This window comes from Protobothrops mucrosquamatus, unplaced genomic scaffold (assembly GCF_001527695.2).
Source record: "Protobothrops mucrosquamatus isolate PMUCROS unplaced genomic scaffold, P.Mucros_1.0 scaffold_224, whole genome shotgun sequence".
NCBI classification, from domain to species: domain Eukaryota; kingdom Metazoa; phylum Chordata; class Lepidosauria; order Squamata; family Viperidae; genus Protobothrops; species Protobothrops mucrosquamatus.
Window position 1 is genome coordinate 602938 of NW_015386300.1, and position 23804 is coordinate 626741.

Genomic DNA, 23804 nt, shown 5'->3' on the forward strand with positions numbered 1-23804 from the left:
ATACTGCATCCAGTTTTGGTCACCACGATGTAAAAAAGATGTTGAGACTCTAGAAAGAGTACAGAGAAGAGCAACAAAGATGATTAGGGGACTGGAGGCTAAAACATATAAGGAACGGTTGCTGGAATTGGGTATGTCTAGTTTAATGAAGAGAAGGACGAGGGGGGACATGATAGCAGTGTTCCAATATCTCAGGGGCCGCCACAGAGAAGAAGGAGTCAAGCTATTTTCCAAAACGCCTGAAGGCAGGACAAGAAGCAATGGATGGAAACTAACCAAAGATAGAAGAAACCTAGAACTAAGGAGAAACTTCCTGACAGTTAGAACAATTAACCAATGGAACAACCTGCCTCCAGAAGCGGTGAATGCTCCAACACTGGAAGTTTTTAAGAAGAAACTGGACAGCCATTTGTCCAAAATGGTATAGGGTTACCTGCCTGAGCAGGGGGTTGGACTTGATGACCTCCAAGGTCCCTTCCAACATTATTATTATTATTATTATTATTATTATTATTATTATTATTATTATTATTATTATTATTATTATTATTATTATTATTATTATTATTATTATTATTTGTGGTTATTATTGTTTTTAAATGACTTGGAATAATTTTAACAAAATAATTTCTTAGGGCTATTTCTCTTAAGAGAAAAAAGAAATTTATTGATTTATTTATTCATTTATTTACATCCCAACTTTATTATTTTTACAAATAACCCAAGGCAGCAAACATATAGAGCATACCTTCCTCTTCCTATTTCTCCATAACAACAACCTGTGAGGTGTGTTGGGCTAAGAGAGAGAAATCATTTATTATTGAGATCTGAGTAGTCAAGGTAGAATGCAGCCCATCAAATTAAACTGAGCTATATGCTACAGTTAGTATTAATTACATGTATGAAACACATACCGGTGCATATATGATAAGCAGTATTACCCAAACCTATACCACTAAAATTACACTATTACAGGTAAAACCAAGATGCATTTTATGCTACCTTTTTAAAAACCTAAAAACATGTCTTTGGGCTGACTTCTTTCCAATTTACAACTGCCAGAGTATGTGACAATTGTGTCTGGAAGAGAGGTCTATTATGCTTCTTGTAGAAATAAACCTGAGCTGTCAAGCTACCGGTATAGATCGTTACATAAAATGGTGTCTTGTCATTTTGTTGATGATCAATACACCTGGTGCAGTTAACAGGATCTTATTCTCGATGGTATGCACATCACAGGTAGATTACATTTCATTTGTCTTTTTATTTTATCTCTACCAAAAATAAACAGTAACACATGCATAGTTTGTCTGCATATTATTGTCTAATTTAGAGGGATCTGTAACGTAGATCTAACAAATGAGTACAAATTATCCCAAGATAGCTGCAACAAGAATCCAAGATTAATTCTTAGTCAAGTGATATTAGCACAGGCAGGCCTCAATTTACAACCACAATTGATCCCAAAATTTCTGTTGCTAAGCAAGACAGTTGCTAACTGCGTTTTGCCACATTTTACAATCTTTCTTGCCATAGTGGTTAAATGAATCATTGCATATTTTAAGTTAATAACATGGTTGTTAAGTGAATCTGGCTTCCCCATTGACTCTGCTTGTCAAAAGGTTGCAAAAGGTGATATATGACTCCAGGACAATGCAGCCATAAATGCATGCCAGTTGCCAAGTATCCAAATTTTGATTAGGTGACCATAGTTCTAAGTGTGAAAACTAGTTAAAAGTCACAAGTCAGTGCTGCTGTAACTCTGAACAGTCACTAAATGGATGGTTATAAATAAATGAACACCAGTATTTAACTTCAAATAATTGAGAATTTTTCTTTCAAATAGCTCTAGTTGTAGCATCTACAGTAACTGGTTCTCTCATTGTAGTTAAGAGCTTTCATTCTTAAGCTTGTCTAATCAGGAAGAAATAAAGTTTATATGAATTAAGTGATCCTACACTATGTCTTTCATAGCAAAAAAACAAAAACAAAAAAAACCCAAAATTCCTCTATTTCCTGCTAAATGGCTAAAGGAAACTCAATGACTTGATTTAATAAAGTGAAAGTATAATCACTTTGAAAAGAAAAGTATTGGCATGTCACATGTGCTAGTGAATGACTGAATGAATTATGAACTCTCTCTGTGTACGTGACAGAATCACACTTCCCTGATGATTTTTTTTTAAAAAAATACTGATAAAAATATCTAACAGCACACTTTGTTCAGAGTGATACCAACTAGCCTAGTCTTAGGATTTTGCTGTCCATTTCTGAATCAGTCCATGAAAACAACAGCATGAAAACAACAATGGTGGAATGAAGTAGGGGTAGAAAGCAAATAGTAGAGGTAGAAAACTTCCACCAACTGAAATTAGAGCAGAGTGAACAGACTGAAATGGCTAGAGGGGAAAAAAACCAGGCAAAAGCCCCCAGGAGAATCTTATTCAAGACACTCTCAATCTCACACCCTCCATGTTCACAAATCAAACCATCACAATGCACAACATTTACACCAATTTATCACCAAGGGAAGAAGGCTGCTTCTGCTTCTGTAGAATATCATGAGCAATTGTGACAATGGATCCATCAACTGCACAATCTAATTTGGATTAGAATATTAATGACTCAAATGCAGAAAATCTCCAATAAAAGAAATTTGGGGACAGGCCAATGAAATAGGATGAATTCCAGGAAGGCCCAGCTTGCCAATTTGACAGAAAGCAACCCAATTGTTTATCCCGACTTTTCTGTCCTAATGCTGATGTCCCTGACATCTACTAAGATAGTATTAGTGGAACTTAATGCTAGAAAAGAACATAAAATGAGAGGTGCCAGAATCATAAATCCTTGTGTGGTTCTTAGATAGGCACACATTCTGAAAGTGACCAAAAGACCTGAAATAAGATACTGTTCCTCAGGTATTCTATTTTCCAAAGTAACTGAAGGCAGGACATGAAGTAACAGATGGAAATTTATCAAAGAGAGACCCACCTTAGAATTAAGGAGAAATTTCTGATCACTGACAACAGTTAATGGAATGGCTTTATTCCAGATATTGTGGTGTTCCATCACTGATGTTTTTAAGAAGAGATTAGACAGCCATTTGTTTGGAATTGTATAGGATCTTCTGTTTGAGCACGCATTTGGACTAGATGACCTCCAAGGTGCCTTCCAATTCTTATTTTGTAATCTGTAATCTATTCCAGAAATTGGAAGTATAATTTTGCCTTGGTTGATTTATTTCAGGAAAATGAAAAACAGTAATTGACAAAAAAATATTTGTTTCATTTTTTATGTCAAAGAATGGTTTTGAATTGAATGCTGTGAGTTTAAGAAACATATGTCATCAGGATAGTTAATGGTATACTTCAACAACAGCTATGTCTGGTAAACTATTCATCTGGTTTCTTATAACAAAATTTTTATTAGTTTTCCATTTACAATTAAGTATTTGGAAAGCAATGTGGTGATTGGGTTAGTCAATTATTCAATAACAACATCTTTAGCACATATCTCAGGTTACATCATCAAAAATTCCTTTTCCATTTCCCTTAACATTTATATCATATTTAAGCTAGTAAGTTTCTAATTATATCAAACTCAGTTAAAACATTTATCAATACATTTTTGCTTATACATGAATGTTGGATTATAGGGCAACTGCTCACATGTCAGCTTGTAAAGTCTTATATAATATATGGGGCAATATCCATCCCAATAGTCAGCACGTTAAGGAGGTAGTTGTCTTATAGAAATGGTAAAGGGTTTCCTGCCTGAGCAGGGGGTTGGTCTAGATGACCTCCAAGGTCCCTTCCAACTTTATTATTATTATTATTATTATTATTATTATTATTATTGTTGTTGTTGTTGTTGTTGTTGTTGTTGTTATTATTATTATTATTATTACTATTATTACTATCATTACTATTATTACTATTATTATTATTACTATTATTACTATTATTATTATTATAAGGTGGGAAAGCTCACAAGGAAAATGTATCTTTTATGAATATCTCATGAAGTTTCAGAAGTTTCATTTGCATTAATCTCATATTTTATGCTTCTAATACCTGCATCAAAAAATCCATGTAGGCTTAAGGAGAATAAATTTACTTTGGAAGCTGCATGCACATCTAAAACCAGTCAGCTTATAGCTCAGTTTTGGGTTTTCATGGGAATTAATTGAAATTCAACCAGCTATTTGGAAAATTAGTTACCGTCATTACCATCTCTATCAAACCCTCTACATAAAGCAGTTGAATGAGAGAACTATTTTTCCCAGGATTAACAAAAGCCAATTTCTTAAAGGATAAGAATAAGTTCTTTGGGTCAGAGCACATGTGGAATAGTTTATTCAGATATCCTAGGGTATTATTAAAATTGCTAAAAGCAAAACTGAAAAGTTTTTCTGTTGGTTTCCTTTCACAAAATAAGAAATTTTAGAATGAAAAAAGGAAAAGTTTCTCCCTTGTTCTCCAGGAACTATTTGACAGTAGCAAATATTTATTATGTATGTATGTTTCTACGTATATACATATGTATATATTTAAAACATTTATATAACTGCCCATCTTTCAGACAACTCTGGGTGGCTTATTGTGCATCTGTTATCTCAAAAGGCCTTATCCATCATAGCATTCTGCAGTTAAAATGGAATTATGAGTCTCAGAAATGTTTGCTTGGCTGGCTGATCTGGCATTAATGACAGAGGATGAAAGGATAAATTTCCTTTATTTTGCCAACAAAATTAATCAATCACAGTTTGGATTTCCCCAAAATAGAGATTTGTGTGGGAAACCCCTGAAATCATCATTGCAGCAATAGTGTGATGGGAAGTTTTCAGCCCCCTCATCATCTCCAGCTACCCTATGAGTAAATCTAATCCAACAATGTTTAACATTTGGGCCAAAGATTTCACTAGATATGGGTCAGGGTCCCCATCCCTGCCCCCAAATCAGTGTCACACCAGAGTTATAAATCTAAAGGTTCTCTAGCTTTGTTGAGACAGCGTCTATTTTACTTATTTTGCTTTAGAATTTAATTAATACGATTATTATAAATATTTGTATATATATCACTGAATTTTGCCTTTGGTGTCCAAAGAAATTTAGAATCCTCTTTTCAATGAAAAGGTCTATTGTCAAAAGAGCAAGAGTTTTGATCAAAATAAACCTCCAATTTGTCAGGGATGAGGATGTTCTACAGATCTCTGCTAAGTTTTATCCATGCTTACCTGAAGCTGCTTCTATTCTAGTGGTTTTTATTTATGGCAAACATTTTCAGTGCGTAATGAAGTGGTCATGCAAAGCCACATTATATTGCTAGTTCACTGATCTACATTTATTTATTTATTTATTTATTTATGCAAAACATTGGTGGGCAAACTGTTCATTAGGGATAGACAAAGTTTGGGTATCAAGTTATACATTTAGACAGTAGCCTAATCTGCAGCTCACCTTATTTTTGAAAAACAATAATCTGTTCATGGCAAAAGATGACATGAATTGGCGGAATAGAAGAGCCATCGTGCTCTAGATATCTGCCAGTCAGACCATAACACTGGGACCAAGAAATATTGTCCAGAAGCACCAAAGATTGTACCAGAGCACTGAACCCCTAAACTGCAAAAAGTTCATGAGATTCTGAGCAAAAGTTAACAGAATATAGAATAACAGAGTTGGAAAGGACTTCGGAGGTCTTCGGAGGTCTTCCAGTTATAAGTTGCAAACTTCCAGATAATAATGCGGAAATCTTGTGACATCCCCTTAAGTTTTAACAGTGCAATGGTAAAACACGAAATTTCAGTCTTTTTTGTACGCTTAATAGGAGCTGGGAAAGTTTGCCAACCTCTTAATTGTGTTTATATACATCTGTTTTTTATATTAAATTCTTCCTTAAAACAACACACAGGAACCTAGATTGAGCCTCTTTTGAATATTAGCTTTTGATATTATTAATATACAGTAATGCAATGTGACAATTGTTCTGAAATGTTTTCTTTTCTCCATTCCCTCAGAAAATACACAGGGCATTCTTGTTATCTATGAAGAAGCTGCAGAGGAATGGGCTCTGTATTTAAAATCAATTTTCAAGCACATTATACTAGAAGACAGGATCTTACTTTACGACTTAGAAGCTGCATCGATTTACCATTCAGAAGTGCCATTTCTTTGCTCTTACAGATGCAAACTGTTGATAATATCAAATGGTCTTTTAAAGGGCCTGAATCTGAAAAAAAGATATTTTCTGAACAAGATTCTTCAGCCTCCTGAAAGGGTGGCCATTTTGCTTTGTGGGGTAGAAGATTCAACCCTTATCTATCAGACACTGAACATAGATAAATGCAACCAATTGATGACCACGGATCAAGGCCCGGAAGATTATCTTGCTGTTATATCTGATATTATTCAACAAGGTACTATCCTCCCTCCCTCCTTTTTTCTGCTTCTAATTTCTATATTTTAGGGTAAAATATGCAAGCTCAGAGATTGTGTTACTATATTTTATGTTTAGACATTTCCTCAAATAACTTAATTATGATGAAAAATACTTTGTCATTATGGTGAAATATTAAGTGTGTACAACTTGATAGAAATATGGAAGCCCCCACCAGCTATATTGTAGAAGGCTGAAGCGAGGCAGTGGAGAAGAACGAAGCAAGGCTAGATGACTTTTTCATTTCATATTTAGATGAAACAGCTTTGAGAAAAGCACTTCACTAGAGCTTTTGTTGAAGCAAAGCACACACACACACACACACACACACACAGAGTTTTGCACAGGGTCATAAATATCCGACATGCCAAGAAAGAATGTTATTGAAGCAATCATTATTCAAAAATTTGGTACAATGTCATTATATAGTGGACTGCAGTAATAAAGGGGGAGAAATGGCAAATTCCACTGAAAAATCCAGGCTTAATATATGTAATAACTGAACATTATGAATGCATGGATTATCCCCCCAGCCAGAGGGAGAAGTTCATGATCCAAGTTGCACACATGGTCCACTTAGTTAATCTTATTTTGTTTTAAAAGCCTCTTTGGATCAGATTGTTCAAATTTAGGGCATTTAAGAAACAGAATATGTATTTAAACTAGATGCTACAAATATAAGTAATATATTTATGTCATATTAACATATTAAAATAAAATAAAAAATACAATAGCCATAGCTCTCAGTATCAACATGATTCTGAACCAATTCATTCATTCATTCAATTTTTATCTCAAACAAGTCTCTCTTGAAGATATTGTTCAGCAAGGTTTAAAATCATTACTTGTTGAGTTTCTTGACTATGAAAAGCTTGTTGGAAAAAATATTATGAATATCAAAGAAACCATTCATAATGCATAGACAAGAAAGCTATGCCAGTTGTTCTGGATTAATAATACTAGATTTTTTTCAATGAAATGCATGCACCAGAAACCATTTCTTTATAAGATGCCAACAAAACTCTGCATGTACCTCAAGTTTCCAGAATGCATAGGAGATCATATCATATGGTGTTTTTGATGCAGCCAGAAGTATTTTACAATTAGTTATAGATTTAGAATTTTTAAAGAGTTGAGATATGAGCACTGATGGATCGTTGTATCAATGATCAAATTACAATATACACAAGTTTCATAGTTTTGAGTTATAACTATTAAAATAGGAGTAACCAACTATCCCCTCCAACAGATTAATCTTTGAGTTCCCACTGCACCTGAAACAAGATGATTGAGTTGATCACTTTTTGGCCATTTCAGTTGACAAAATGAGTCAAGTGCAAAGCTTTGGAAGGGAGCTTTGTTGTATTAGAAATTGTTTTATAAAATATTCCACTTCCAAAAGCAAAGAAAAGTGATCATGTTTGTCTGTTTTATTTCTAAAACCTCTTCTGGAATAGCAAAAAGACTTTAGTATAATACAGCATAGACACAAAAGCTTCTTGTGGTTACTGAAAAAGTCATACTCACACATTACTCTGTGAATCAGTTTTGAAGAGTGATTTTTTTCTAAACCTTCATCAAAACAAAGCATGTCCTTTAAAGTTTTGTGAAGTCCTATAAAATATATGTCTATTAAAAAAAACAGTTAAGATATTATTGTATGTAATAAAAATTTTGAAGCACCAAAAGAATGCAGGCAGAGAGGGCTATAAAGTTCTAAGAAAGTGGTTTTAATATTTTGAACTCATAAAATAAGGTAAGTAATTTACATTCAAACTACAAGTGGCACAAAATATTGGATGAGATTGTATAGACAAAGCTGAAATGGAATTTGATAGTTTGTTGTTGTTAAAACAAGCCATAATCTTACCAGGTTATATGAGCAAGGGCATATATTATACCATGTCATGTGAACACAGGGGATGTCATTTATTAAACCAGATTTAAGATTTAGTTTGTGGTATGAACTCATCAATAAAGCTGCATTAATGCAGCTAATAATATGGAGCAAAACAAGTGTATAATGTGTATTCTAGTTGCATCCTGGAATTAAACCTGAATGAGAGCATGAGACTGAATATGACTGGTTCCATTCTGTGATTATTATGCTTACAAAGCTGAATGGCAATTCTTGAAAAGAGATGGTTTATGCCCTCTTGAATAAAAATAGAGAACTATACGATGAGGAACCCTTGAAGTCAAGTAGAAACCTCATTAAATCTGGAAATGTTGGTGTTGAAAAGGTATGCTCCTTATCTGAGTTTGAGAGCCAATGTGATACAGTGATAAAAATGTTGGATTTGTATCAGGGAAACCAGATTCAAGAACTCAGCTGATGATAGGTAATTTTGGGGCAGTAATTGCCTCTTAATCCAATATGGCTCAGAGGTTGTTGTGTATATATAATTAGGAGATACATCTGAGTATGCTGCACCGAGAGGTCAAGAGCGAAATTGGGCAACAAACAAAAAAGCTTTCTTTTTAATGGTTCTCTTCAGAAAAGATGGGCAATCCAACTACCCCATCAAACAGATTAATCTTTGAGTTACAACTGCACCTGAAACAAGATGTTTGAGCTACTCACTTGTTGGCCATATTTAGTCCTCACTGTCATCTTCAAAGAAGAAAAGAGAAATCTCACAATGAATAAAATAAGTAGTTTGCCAATATATGTAGCCAAGAAAGTAATATTCTATATCCACTATACATATAGCAATAGTACTTAGACTTATATACCACTTCATAGTTTTACTGCTCTAAGTGGTTTGCAGAGTCAGCATATTGCCCCCAACAATCTGGGTCCTCATTTTACTGACCTTGGAAGGATGAAAGGCTGAGTCAACCTTGAGCTGTTCAGAATCGAACTCCTGGAATGAGCAGTGAGTTAACCCTGCAATATTGCATTCTAACCACTAACCACCATGGCGCAGTAGTAAGATACTGTAAAATTCAGTAACTTAGAAGCAGAGCAGGTTCCTTCCTAGACAGAACTTTTATAAGAATCTGATTACAGAGCTTGATATAGGAATAGAACAATTCTGTATCTCATATGGGCATAAATATATAGGTTTTTATTTTTTGAATTGAATTAATTTGTTTGGTTGTCTATTTTCATAAAGATACATGTGCTTAGAGGTGTTACTCACAACTAGGGAGGAATCTTGCACGAGGCAAGAGGTTTCTGGGTCATTCAAGATATTCAACATGATCAGTGTGGACTTTATGGGGCCCTTGATTCCCCTTGACACAAATCCACAGCAGCCATATCTTCTATATGTAAAGGATGAGATAGGGTGGAGAAGACTACAAACTTTTCAAACTATTCTAGTTTGTCATCTTCTTTGACCACTTCCATTTTATATTTTTTAAAGAATAAATTTGATAGAAGAAAAAATATGATACAATTCCCAACAAACTATGCATTCTGGACCTTATTTAAATTATGATGTACTAAAGGTATCTAAAAGTTTCTCTTGTACAAAATTTTTCCTAAATTTTGCAGCCTCAATGATTTCCTTTTTTATAATACAGTCGCAAGGCAAGACATTTTGAGTAACATCTCTTATGGTTGTTTGATGGTGGATTTTGTTTTCACAGATCAGAATGCATAGAAAATTGGACAGGTAGCAAAATGAGATGCAGTAATAGAACTAAATAGGGAAACCCAGCTTTTGTTACAGAAACCCATGGATAACTTTAGATGCTGTTCCTTAGTCTTCCTACTGCATATGATTGTTTTTGTGGGGGGTGGGGAAGTGGAAAAGGGAGAGTAGATGACTCCTTTAGCTCTTGGGGGGAAAAAAGACAGGCTATAAATAGAAATATAATAGTGACTAAAATTAAAATTAAAAAGGGTATAGCAAATAACAATCATAATAGCAGCAGTCTCTGCCCACCTGCAGGCCACCTGAAATAAAATAAATAAATTGAAAACCGCCACTAAAAGAACCATTCTGAAAATTAGAAGCATCTTTCCCAGGGGAAGATCATTTCTAGGCTGATTTTGACACATTATTATCTGGGACAAACTAAAGGCAAAAAAGACAGTGAATAGAAATGCTGATCAGGCAGAGTTCAAAGAGAGAAAGGATCCGTGTCAGAAAAAAAGCATTCTAAATAGAATCTGTGGGTGAGCTTGGCAATAGCGTCTTTTGCTTAGGAGGTCAGAACAAATCACTGTTCCGTCTGGCAAGCTTGTATTCCAAAGCATAGAACCATTTAGAAGGAATAATATTAAATCAAATGCAGATTGATTGATTGATTGATTGATTGATTGATTGATTGATTGATCAATCATATGCTGTCAAACTGTTTTTGACTCCTACCAAACACACAGATTTTCTCCATGATGATCTATCCACAACCTAATCTTTCAATGATGCGTTCATTGCCACTGTAACTGAGTCCATCTACCTTGATACTGATTGCCCTTCTGTTCTCTTTCGTTCCACCTTTCCCAGAATTAGGGCTTTCTCTAGAAAGCTAGGTCTTCACATAATGCGTCTGAAGTGAGATAATCTACTTATCTTTTAAGAAGCACTTTTTCTAACAATATGAATCCCGTCATTTACTTTGCCACAATTATACTTCCAAGTTTGCAAAGGCAGGTCTGGTTCCTAATCTTCCTGTTCCAGATGTGGATAAAGATGGATTTCCAAGGTAGGTTTTGAGGGCAGCAGTCAGTCCTTGAAAATTAGGGGCATTCATCTCATATCCCACTTTTCAATATCATCCGACTGAGTTGGATTTCTTGCCAGAATACCCATTTCTTGGGGAGTAAATAATTGGAGGATTAATTTGTAAGAAGAAAGAATGCTTTTGTCCCCTAGCTGCCAGCAAAATATCAGATTAATAAGTATTACAGAGTTGTGAGAGGTTATGGGAAAGCAGGATTAAGAAGAATAGGCACGGATAAAAAAATAAGAAGAAATCTTTTGAACTGCATTTTCAAAAACTAAGCTTGAGGTATAAACTGTTTGAGAATGGAGCCAGATGAATTATTTCACAGTCAAATTATGATAACAATGATAAATAGGATCTGAGCTGCTAATTCAGCAGAACAACAGGAATGATTTTGCAAGATTTAAGCATTGAAGAATACTTGGGGGGGGGGGGAAGCCTGACTGTAAAACCTTATAGAATTATTTGGTTCCTTTTCTACTTGTCCATGGGGAAAACATATCCATGCATTTTGAACATAAGAAGGAAAATTATCTTAATCACACTTATATACAAGCAGCAAACATGTGATATCCAGTCCTTGATCTGAAGTGGCTTGGTTCAAAACAGTTCATGTGATACAATTCTGATCTTTAGCTAAAGTGTTTTATTGTATTGTATATTGCTGTATTATTTATTCTACTGACTGAGATAAAAGGAATTGAACTCCTTCTGTGGTTCTGTATTTAAACATTTCAAAAGCAGTACTCAAAAACCATATATCTGAGTATATTTCTCAATTATTGTTGCTGCTTTAACTATGACATTGAAATCAATGTTACCTTACTTCACCTTCAGAACCTTAATAAAAATTAGAGCAAAGATTCTTCCTGGATATATTGAAATCATTCCCTTAGTTTAATATACACAAAGATAGCTATTGTACTTTGTACATCATGATATTTTGCTTAGTACATTATGCAAACTCAACAAATCATAGGTCATTTGATACATTATGGATAGCAAACATGTAATATAATGTGTGAAACCTAGTCTATTTATAATATGGGAAAATGAGATATTTATGTTCTGAATAGCTATCATGCAAAAGTTTCCTATTCATCTTTTATTTACTATTTAAATGTACATCACTGTGCAGCTAATATACAACTCTGGGTGCCTAAAAAACAACATAAAGAAATAGGAAAATAAATTTAAAAATTTAAAAACAACCCAGTACTCATGGAACAACTCACCAATTTATAATAAAACAGCAAGGCAGGCTCAAATCACAACCTGGCCCAATGCCCAGAAGAAGAATCAGATCTTCAACATCTTGCAAAAGTATGCCAGGACTGGGGTCATCCAAATCTCATGGAAGGTATGCATTTCACAAGGTGGTTGTCATACAAGAGAAAAGGCCTATTCCCTCTGTCCCATTAGATGGCACTGTTTAATCCAGAACCTGCCCAATCTGCCAAACTTTGTATGATGGGCTGAAATGATTAGAAACAGGCAGTTCTGCAAATAATCCAGTCCTATACCATGAATAACTTTATGAACATCACTTCAAATTGTACTCAAAACCTTACTCAAAGCCAGTGCAGCTTTCAGAGTAGAGGCACGATATAGGCATAGCAAGGCAACCCATAACTAGCTACAGTAATGCATCCTGAATCAGCTGTAGCTCCTGAGTAGTGAAGGCTAGCGAATTACAATAATATAGATGGGAAAAGCATGAGGGATTGTGAGTAATAAGTGTAATTGGCACAGAAGGTTCTCCTAGCCAGAGCTGCCATTTGCTTTTAGCAAGAGCTGAAAGTCTAGAATGATCCCAGACTCCTCACAAAACTCTTATTTGGGGAACGGCAGCCCCATCTAGAATAAAAAATGATAAGTCCCCAGAATTAGGGATCCCAAACACTGCAAAAGCATCTTGACATAAGCATTTGGTTGGCCCAAGAAATTGTGCTATATACTGATGATATCTAACCCCATACCATTGGATGACCTCATCCTATGTTCTCATATAGATATGAAATAAGAATGGGCCAAGGGTCATGGCTTGAGGTTCTCCACATAGTAAAGGTTTCCGGCTACATTTCTCCCCAACTATCAACACTAAACAGAACTGACACCAAAGGGAGAAGGAGCACTCCATAACTCTGTGCCTCTCTAAATAGGCCCAGAAGGATACCCTTGGTGATGTTATCAAAGGTCACTTAGAGATCAAGAAGGATCAAGGTGAAGATCCCATCGCAGTTTCAATTACTACTGCCATCTCAGAGATCATGCACAGTACGTGCAACACCATCATGAGAGTTTGGGCTGCAACTTTAGAACACTTCAGATTTTTCCTGAACAAAGATTAACAACTTTCTCTAAAATGTATGAAGGGTCCTATCTTATAAAAAAAAATTCAAGGCAAATCTGTATCTCTGCTTTTTCACTTTTTCACTTCACTTTTTTCTCCTTTCTTTAATTTCTTTTATATTATAGTACTTTATGTTTATCTTTTATATCTTAGAATATTTAAAATAAAAATAACATAAAAAAATTAAAAAGCTAGACTTGTCTAACATTCTGACAGTTTAAATTCTTAGTTATACATGGCAGTGAACTGTGCGCTAATGAAGCATAGATACAAGTATGTGATGTTTTATTCTTCTTTTCAGCACTAATTGGATGAAAACAGCTTACGTGAGTTGATGTAATTGAAATTCAACTAACATGAGTTGAAACTGATAGAATTAATGGAGTGGCTTCTTTTGTATTGGAGCTCAGTAAGACCTAACTTTGTGTTGGATTAAATAATTTGCATAAAAAGATAATAGCTGGTCTACAGGAATTCTGATGAATTCATCTTTATTTTCATTAAAAAAAGAATCATGTAGATTATTTTCTTTGTATCTTAAAGTACCTATAAGCATATTCATGAATTCATGATTTATTTTATGTGTCTGTTTTACATATGGAAATAAAACATACATTGTGAGGTAATGCCTGCTAGTCTGTGGTAAGAGATGTTTTTTTTAAAAAAAAAAATCATAGAACTTAATCCTTTCTACAAACCATTATATTAATGTTAGAGCTTTTGAGAAGAAGCAAACCAAGGTCAGTGACAAACTTTCTGTTAATTTCATTGCATATAAGGACATATCATAGGTTCCACAGGACCTAAACATCCAAAGTAATTAAAACATTAATATATTTTATACTTTGGGAATGCCAAATATCGCATATTGCCTAAAATGTTGTAATATTTTTTTAATTATTTTCATCCATAGTTCTTACCATAAGCCATCCATAGACCATTGGATGGAAATCACTGTCATAGAAATAATTAAGACTAAAAGTTTATTTTCTGAATTATTAGGAATTATCACCATCTCTTGATTCCTAGAACCTCTTATGTTTAATAGAAATTATTACCATGTTGGGTCCTGCATAAGAATTATCTATAGACTTTGTCTACACATTTACAATTAGAAAATGTATAGAAAGAGAAGCAAGGGATAGGAAAGCCTGTGGGTCATTGTAATTGTCATGACTTACCCTCAGAAGCAATATGGATTTTGACCAACACTCATCTGAGGAGAAATCTTGCCACATCAACCAATTTTATACAGGATTGTCCCTTTTATACAGGCAGGATAAAGAAGGACTCCCAGCTAGCTTATGCTTAAGGAGCACAGCAAAGCATTGGAAAATAGTTTAATGTAACTATAGTCTGCCTCCTCCAATGCATCAGTATGGAAACAAGATTCATGAGTTAGTTCAGTTAGTTTCTGTAATGGAAGATATGGCTTACTGGCCCAACTGCCTTGTTTCAGACATAATTTTTTGTGTGTTTGTACAAAACTAGCCAACTCCACTTTAGATTACCATGCTGTGGGAGCCCAACCAAAATGTCTGTGCACAGACTATGTGCACATGTGTGGGCATGTTCCTGTCACAGTGAGAAAAATATTTTGGACCAATGGTCTGTAGACTGTTCACAATGATCTGTAAACTGTAAACAGAATCATGACTTACCCTCAGACGCAATAGGGATTTTGACTGACACTCATCTAAGGAGAAAGCTTGCCACATCAACCAGTTTTATATAGGATTGTCCCTTTTATACAGACAAGATAAAGAAGGACTCGCAGCTAGCTTATATTGTTTTTTAAATAAAAATAATATAAAATAAAAATAAAAAGCTAGACTTGTCTAACATTCTGACATGGGCAACACTGATATGGGCAACTACAGATACCAAACAAATAAATAAACTGCTGACAGAATACTAAGATACTGTTTGGTTAACTTTGTTTTCCTGAATAAACTTTGTTTTTCTGTTTGAAACCTTGATTTATAAGCCAATTTTCAGAACATCAAACAAGGAAGCTACTTAATGCTGTGCTTCCATATAGACAGTGGAACTTGCAGTCTTGAAAACTTGGAAAAGATGAAAACCTGCCAGATATTCAAAGATAGATATTATTATTTTCTATGTAGCACTAATCAAGATAAAGTTCAATCATTGATGGATGGAAGGAAGGAAGGATGTAGAATCAGGGAAGGGCGGGAAGGAGGGAGATAAAGAATGCAAAAAGGTGTTTAAAATTTAAGTTGCATCTGTATTGGCCATTCTATAATTAGGGTGCTCTAAGAAAAACAGTTATAATTGATAATAGCTGTATGTTCTGGGAATGAGATTTAGGTCCTGGTAAATTTATCTACAGAATTTACTTCATAACAATATGGAAGAAGATTGCAACTGCATTTTTACAATATGTTTTTTTCAATGTGGCAGTCTAGATTATAGCCCAAGGATTTCTTGGTAGACTCCCATAAAGAAAATTAATCAAGTCTGACCTTGTTTAACTTTTCAAGATCAGCCAAACCTGTCAACCAAACATGCAATACAACAGCATAAAAGCCAGATTTATCTCAGGGACAGTATTATTTTCAAAACACAGAAAATCACTATTAAGTTGCTCAAGTTTGCAACAGAAGTTACTTTTAAAGATTTGTAATTTACTTGAAGAAAGCTAAGCAGTCGGAAGGAATTCCAGGTAAGCATCCAACAATGTTTTCTACCACTGTCTTGAATATTCTTAAATCAAAGTAAATCTCAGTGATTTAATATTCTTCCACATAAATAAACTTTTAACTTAAAACAGTGTCTCTATAAAGCACAGCGTGTGTGGAAAAGCTTTCAAAATGTATGTTTAGAGAAAGAAGATAAATGGATATATTTTTGCTGGCAATTTTCAAATATTGAACAAATGCCAGAAAGATAATGGAAAACAGTAAGTTACCTGTTTCACTGAATATACAATAAAAAGCAATGTACTAAAATATAGAAAAATAGATTTAAGTAAATGAAATTACATTTTAATTGTAGAAGCAAATCTACTGTACATCCCACACTATCTAATAATATCTAAATAATATCTAAATAATATCTAAAATGTCCAAAAATGTTTTAAGGACTTTTTACAGAAACATTCAAGTTTACAGTTTTTTTACCTTAGAATTCAATGAACATGCTCATAGAACCATGCATTAAGCTGCATATACTTTAAAAAGTCTGTTGAGAATCATTGTTAGGTTCAGTGCTTTTTTGTAAAAAAAAAAAAAAAAAAAAAAGGTGCCGGAACTCACACACGTCGTGCAACCCACCTTGCCTACCCTACAAGGTTCCATCCAAAAAAGGTGCCGGAACTCCGTTCTGGATGTTCTATGACAAAAAAAGCCCTGGTTAGGTTTATGTAATTATTTGCTTATAACCTGTCTACTTTTTTGCCAAAGAATAGTGCTCAATGAAACTAATGAAATTTGGTTTGAAAATGCAACATTAGGTAAATGATAGCTAAATGAATTTGTTCTCCATTCTTACCAGCCTTCACTTGTGCAGGTCTCATTTGTAGTATAGGGATTGTACAAAAGGGTATTCTTGTTATTAGCCTAATGACCACCATTTTTGCTTCTGTACACTGTACAGGGATGCCATTTTGTGAAGGCAGGAAGAACATGTACACCAGTGGTTCTCAACCTATGGGTCGCGACCCCATTTGGGGTCGATCGATCATTTCACGGGGGTTGCCAAGCAAGGCTGTCCACCATTTTTCCCCCTTTTCCGGCGGGTGCCTTACCTCCCTTGGGCTGGGCCAGCTGGTGGTCGGCCTGCTCCGTCTCTGCCGCTTGCCAGCTACGCCTCGGCCGGTGCAGGGGGCGGAACCACGCATGCACGGCGCTCCCGGGCAGGGAAAGTCCTCGACTTACGACCAGTTGGGTAGTCCTCGACTTACGACCGGTTTAATCCTCGACGTACGACCGCTTGGGGGTCACGGCATTAAAAAGGTTGAGAACCACTGATGTACACAGACCCAGAGACAGAGGAAACAGCGGGAAAGTAATGAAAGATGATTGGTTAATATTCTGTGTGCCAACAAGTGTCACCTTGTGATTGGTTCTTATCTGTATATAAATAGAAGTGCCTAACTGACCACTGTGTGGCACTTCTGAATGCAGCTGCCAGTGTTTCGGACAGTGTTCCACCCAGCAACTTCACTTGGCCAAATAAAGTTCTGTTTGACTTGGAAGCCTCCGCTTGAGTCTCCTTATTTGCCCTCTTGGAACCTCAAGTTCTTCGGGTAGCTGCTGACCCTTACAGTAGAAAGCAAGGAGGAGAGTTTGGGAGCAGTGCGGCTTTCAAGTTTTCCCAATTCTCCAACTTTTTTGTTTTTGTATTTCATGGGTAGACTGGCACAATATGAAATGGAATGATATTATTATGCCAGATGCTAAATCACCCATATCAGCAAATGGGGAAATTTATCCAAGCAGGCATATACATTAGAAAATGTTAAGAAACATTGACTAGGTATCGTATTTCAGAGCTCAAATATACGTGCTTTCTCCATGCAGAGAGAAATACTGTTTTGGTATCAGAAGCAAGCTGTTTCCTGCTTTTTATCTTCACATCTTAATGAAATTGTACTGTTTTCTTCAAACCATGATTATGCAATAGTCTTATTTCAGGTAAAAATGTTAAATTATTTATATGAGAAGAATCACTATATATTATTAGATGGATGGATGGATGGATGGATGGATGGATGGATGGATGGATGGATGGATGGATAGATAGATAGATAGATAGATAGATAGATAGATAGATAGATAGATAGATAGATAGATAGATAGATAGATAGATAGATAGATAGATAGATATTATAAATAATATACAGAGAAGTAGATATTTATGAATTTATGTATTATCTATCTGTATCTATCTATATCTATATCTTTCTAACAAGAATTAGGAACTAAAAAGGTATGGTCTCCCAGCTACCAAAGATTCTCAGATCTGGTATCTAAAGTTCTTCAGTATAAGTAATACAGGACAAAGAAGATTTTCATGCATTTGTATTTCTTTCATTTGCTTCATATCAGGATGAAAATGCTGATCACGAATGTTTTCTGAATATGGAACAGTGCCTGTGTTTATCCACCTACATTTTCTACCACCCACACATTCTTCCTTGGGCTATGGGAAAGATAGAATAGGCTAATAACTTGAGTTTTTTTCTCCTGCAAGTGAACAGAAATAATAGCGTTTTAGTTCAGAGCTTCTTCTGATTTTTACTAATCCTGCTAAAAAAACTAGCTCTTTATAAAGAAATTTGAGGCGGGGCTGGTGAGAATAAATGGGAGCATTCTTCTTGCAATAAAATGTCTCTGCTACGCCATCTAGTGGTGGACAGCTTCTGTGTTCATATACTATAATGTCGCTGCTAATGCTCGGAAGATTTCTTTACATAACCCAAGAGAAATATGCTACTCAATGCAGACTTTCTCAATCTACAAGATTAGAGGTAAATTGTTTTTCTACTAACTTGTATGCATTATTGTATCCCACATGTCTTTGTTCAATATGAATTATTAAATATATCCACCTCTAAAACTACTTACTTTCCAAACGTTTTCCTAGTTTAAAAGGTGGCTAATGTGTTAATGAACTAACAGGATGACTTTGTTTGTATACATCTACATCCAAATCTACCTATACCATCTACATCTATATCATCTGTATCTATGTCTATTTATACACTCGTGTCACTTTTTATATGGTGGCCTTCAACCTTATAGTTAGATGTGCCACCTTGGTTTTTCTGAACCTTTCCCAGTGGATTCCTCTAACTGGTAGGCTTTTCAAGGATATGAATTTTTAGGGCTGTTCACCTAAAAATGTCACCTATTTTTCCAAATATTGATAATGCAAGTTTGCAAACATGTTTTGGTAAAGTATTTGTGCAACCTGTCTTGGTTTACCTGCTGCTGGTTTCAGAGGATATCAGAGCCGTTTTTCTAAAAGTACAATTTTATGATAGTAATATCTTACAGTAAATGTCTGCTGTAGCATTTAAATGGGAGCTTCCGACTTAACAGCTTAATACTTAGACCAAATAGAGTATTAGCAAGTAATTGAGAGTATTAGAAAGCAACAGAGGTTTCAGTTCCATCTATATACACTTAAAAGATTAAATTATTAAATTATTAGGGAGAAAGATTTTAGCTTAGTCTTCTACATCTGTTGTTAAGTTTCTGTTCCAGTTTCAGAGTTCTTGCTACATTCTACTTTGCTACAATCTATTCAATCCCTCCCAGACTATATCAAAAACACCCTTCCATTCCTTCTGATTAATATGTGAAACATCATGGTTGACCAAGGCATAGGACATCACTCTCTGTCAGTCCGATCCACATCAGAAGGTTGTTGTGGGGAAAATAGGAGAAGGAAGGTGTGTTGGATATGTTTGCCACCTTGAGTTATTTGTAAAAATAATAAAGGTAGGATATAAATGAATGAATGAATGAATGAATGAATAGCAAGTCTTATGAAGTTGGAGGTGGAGTCTGAGATTTGGATTAGCTATTAATTTATGAAATAATATGAGCAAACCCAAATCACCTTCCAATTGACATTGGTGACTTATATAAATGCATCTTTTGCATCTTTTGTGGCATGATAGGGAAGTGATTTTTATTATGGTTCATTGCACAGTCAGCCAGATGTTCACATTGAATTTAGCATTTTTGTCCACCAACCTAGTCCTTCCTAAGGATCTGGGATAGGCAGATGTTTGATAGGTGGATGTTTGATGGTGTTACAAATATCGTCACAGGATATAAGCTGCTCCAAGTAAAGTTGCCTTTTGCAATTGACTGAGGGTGAAATTGTCAATGCCAGTGGTGTTCAAATTGTCAATACCAGTGGGGCTCCAATTGTTTTGGGATTGCTTCCAAGGCACCTACTGTGTTTACCTGAAAGTAAGACCTACCCCTAAAATAATCCTATTTTGATTTTTGGGGGTGGGCCTAATATAAGCCCTACCTCAAAAATAAGCCGTAATTTTGGGGCAAGGCACAAATCTAAAAATCAAGCTGGGATGGGGGGTCAAGCTGCCCCACGTGCCCTGCACTGCTTACCATTGCAGCCAGGCCTCCCATGAATCAACACCTGCCTCACCTCACTGGCCCACGTCTTCTGTGGCATCCCCCGGCTGCATTTCACCATCAGAGGCCTTTCCAGAAGGCCTCTGATGGTGAAATGCAGACCGGGGGGGGGGCACTGCACACGACAATCCGGATCTCCATTCTCAATTGCGGAGGCATTTCCTTTGGCCGCAGAAGAAGTGGGCCAGCTGGATGGAGCTGTCGGTACCGCTGCCTCAAGGTGAGACTGTGGGAAAGACACACCACCACCCCAAAATAAGATCTGGTGCCTCTTTTGGAGGCAAAAAAAAATAATAAGACCGGGTCTTATTTTCGGGGAAACTATTGGTATTACTATTGGTACTACCTTTGCTTTCTTTTGCCAGAGTCATTCTATTTTTATTTAAAGGTCTTTGTATTTTGTTATCTTTTTCAGTTCTTTCTTTTCTATTTTGCTGTCTCCAGGCATTGCCACATCCACTATCCAGACTTTTTTGTCTTTTTTATCAACAGTTGTTAAACCTGGGGTGTTATTATTTATTCTGCCTTTGTTATTTTTATAAATAAGGTAGTGAACATACCTAATACTCTTTTCCCCCTCCTATTTTCTCCATAACAACAACTCTGTGTGAGAGAATGAGTGACCCAAAGTTACCCAGCTGGCTTTCATGCTTAAAGTGGGACTAGAATTAACATTCTCCTAGTTTCTAATCTGGTGCTTTAACTTTTAGACTAATAATAATAATAATAATAATAATAATAATAATAATAATAATAATAATAATAATAATAATAATAATAATAATAATAATAATAATANAATTCCAGCAGCCGTTCCTTATATGCTTTAGCCTCCAGTCCCCTAATCATCTTTGTTGCTCTTCTCTGTACTCTTTCTAAAGTCTCAACATCTTTTTTACATCGCGGTGACCAAAACTGGATGCAGTATTCCAAGTGTGGCCTTACCAAGGCATTGTAAAGTGGTATTAACACTTCACGTGATCTTGATTCTATCCCTTGCCTCTGTCTTCTTCTGGGATGTTTTCAACTTTTCAACTAGCCTATAGTTTAACCTTGCAAGGTAGCCCCTCACCTAAGCACTAACCAGGGCCAACCTGGGAGATATTATGAAGGAAACTTTGTGAAAAATGGTTGATTTGAGATAGCAAGAGAAGACTGTGGCTGTTAAAAATAAGACTTTTAAAAAGAAGGGTTTCATATTATCAATTTAATAGATCAATAATGAAAGCTGACTGGAGAGGAAGTACAGCTCTTGAATGAAAAAAATGAAAGGGCCATATTGAAGAGAATAGGGCAAACTCCTGACAAGACAAATGGTAAGAAAGTAAACAGTATATCCAATAAAGCAAAGACAGATGGGGAATGCTCCAGAGCCAGCAATCAATGTGGATTGATTGACTAATGTGAATTGTGCAAGGGCTGGAGAAAAGGAAAAGGTTAGTGTGCAAGTTGAAAATGAAAAACAATATGATATTGGAACTCTTTGGGGAAATAAAAGAAAAAGACAGATGTGAAAGCAATTGATTTGCTCAGATCTCGGGATGATGAAAAAGACTCAGTGATGGCATACTAATTATGCTGATAGGGATTTATGAGCCTGTTTATAGTAAATAATGTGTGGATTATCTGATGGAATTTTATTACCTTATAGTGCTCTGTAATAATCTTTACTGAACTTTTGCTTAGCTACCATTTTTATTTATTTATTTTGTTTTAAAAGATATTTTGGCCCAAGTACAAGCTTTGCTTGAAAATATAATCACAACAACTTGAATCTAAAACTGATGTTTGCTATGGAGGAATTTAGATATGCTGAATTTCTCATCAGATATATTTTTCTATTTGAACATTACTTCATAATGCTCTGGCTAAATGATCCATTTGATTCCAAACCTGACATCTGGAACATAAACTTGGAGAGTTTTGTAGAAAAAAGTTTTTAATATCTCTGGAAAGCCATTAGACGTATAGCTGATCAATGACTTTATGAAGTAAATTCTGTGTTTACTATCATGCAAAAGGATATCTTGAATTAAACTCATTGTTGTTTAATCATAATAGGTTGCAATTCAACTACCACCTGATCTGAACTTCAAAAGATGCATTTAGATTGTAGGTTCCCTCTTTTTTGGTTGGCACTTAAATCCAATTTTATTTTGGTGCCTGCACAAAAGACTACCATATCAACAGAAAAAGAGGCATTTATGACAAATGCCTAATTATAAATCAAAGACAAAGTTTAGCATATAAACAAATATTTCTGCTCAAAGACCATCAGTTAATATGCAATTTCACAAGTGAGGAATGCTTCAGCTTGTGGGAGATAGCTTTGGCAATCATTAACCCAAATCCTCTATGACTTAAAATAATATCTTTGGCAGGTGCACATGATCCCTTATCTTCGGACCTAGAAAGGAGCTTGAGGCTAAGTGATGGAAGTGTGGAAAGTGAGGAGGTGACGGAGACGGTGGGAAGGCCGGAGGTGTTAGTGTTGCCAAAAAGGATACCATGTGAGGTAAGTTCAATTAAAGAAAATGCAATCCCCACAAGTGCATTCTTTTTATTCCATTTAAAAGAAAAGTGCACAAAAATAAATCTCAAAGTTCTGCTGGGTGGGGGGTTTAGACTTTAGCTTAGGAAAAAGGAGCAAGACTCCCTTTTTACAACTGAATCTCTGCTAAACAGTCATAATGAGTTTGGGTTTAAATGTTTTGAGAATAACAGAATTGAAAGGGGCCTTAGAGGTCTTCTAGTTCTGTTCAAGCAGGAATATATACCATTTCAGACAAATGGTTGTTCAATCTCTTCTTAAAAACCTCCAGTGTTGAAGCAGCCACAACTTCTGGAGGCAAGTCATTCCATTAATTCATTGTCCTCACTATCAGGAAATTTCTCCTTAGTTCTAGGATGCTTCTCTCATTGATATCCTTAGTTTGCATCCATTGCTTCTTAAGAGATCCTGTCTTTGAGAGATCCTGTCAAAATCAGTAAGTCTGCAAGTTTGTTATTGCACTCATTTTAGCCCTAAAACTCATGGTACAATAGCAGAGCAAAAGAGGTAGACTTGTTTGCATTATCTCTGTACCCAGAAAAGGATGTTGAAAGTTGTTGTTGCAACAGTTATTAATCTTTAATAGGCCACAATGTCTATTCCATTTACTGAAAAAAAGGGGGGGGGGAGGAATAAGATAGCCATC

The 23804-nt window shown here is 35.4% G+C and overlaps 1 protein-coding gene across 1 annotated transcript in view; it reads left to right on the forward strand.

Moving 5' to 3' along the window:
- Positions 1-1226: 1226 nt before the first annotated feature.
- The window catches only part of BANK1 (B cell scaffold protein with ankyrin repeats 1), a 117818-nt gene continuing 95240 nt past the window's right edge, over positions 1227-23804 (forward strand). The window contains exons 1-3 of the mRNA XM_029286691.1: positions 1227-1239; positions 6020-6418; positions 22989-23122. Coding sequence (XP_029142524.1) covers positions 1227-1239; positions 6020-6418; positions 22989-23122 — 546 coding nt within the window. The remainder of the gene's footprint in view (positions 1240-6019; positions 6419-22988; positions 23123-23804) is intronic.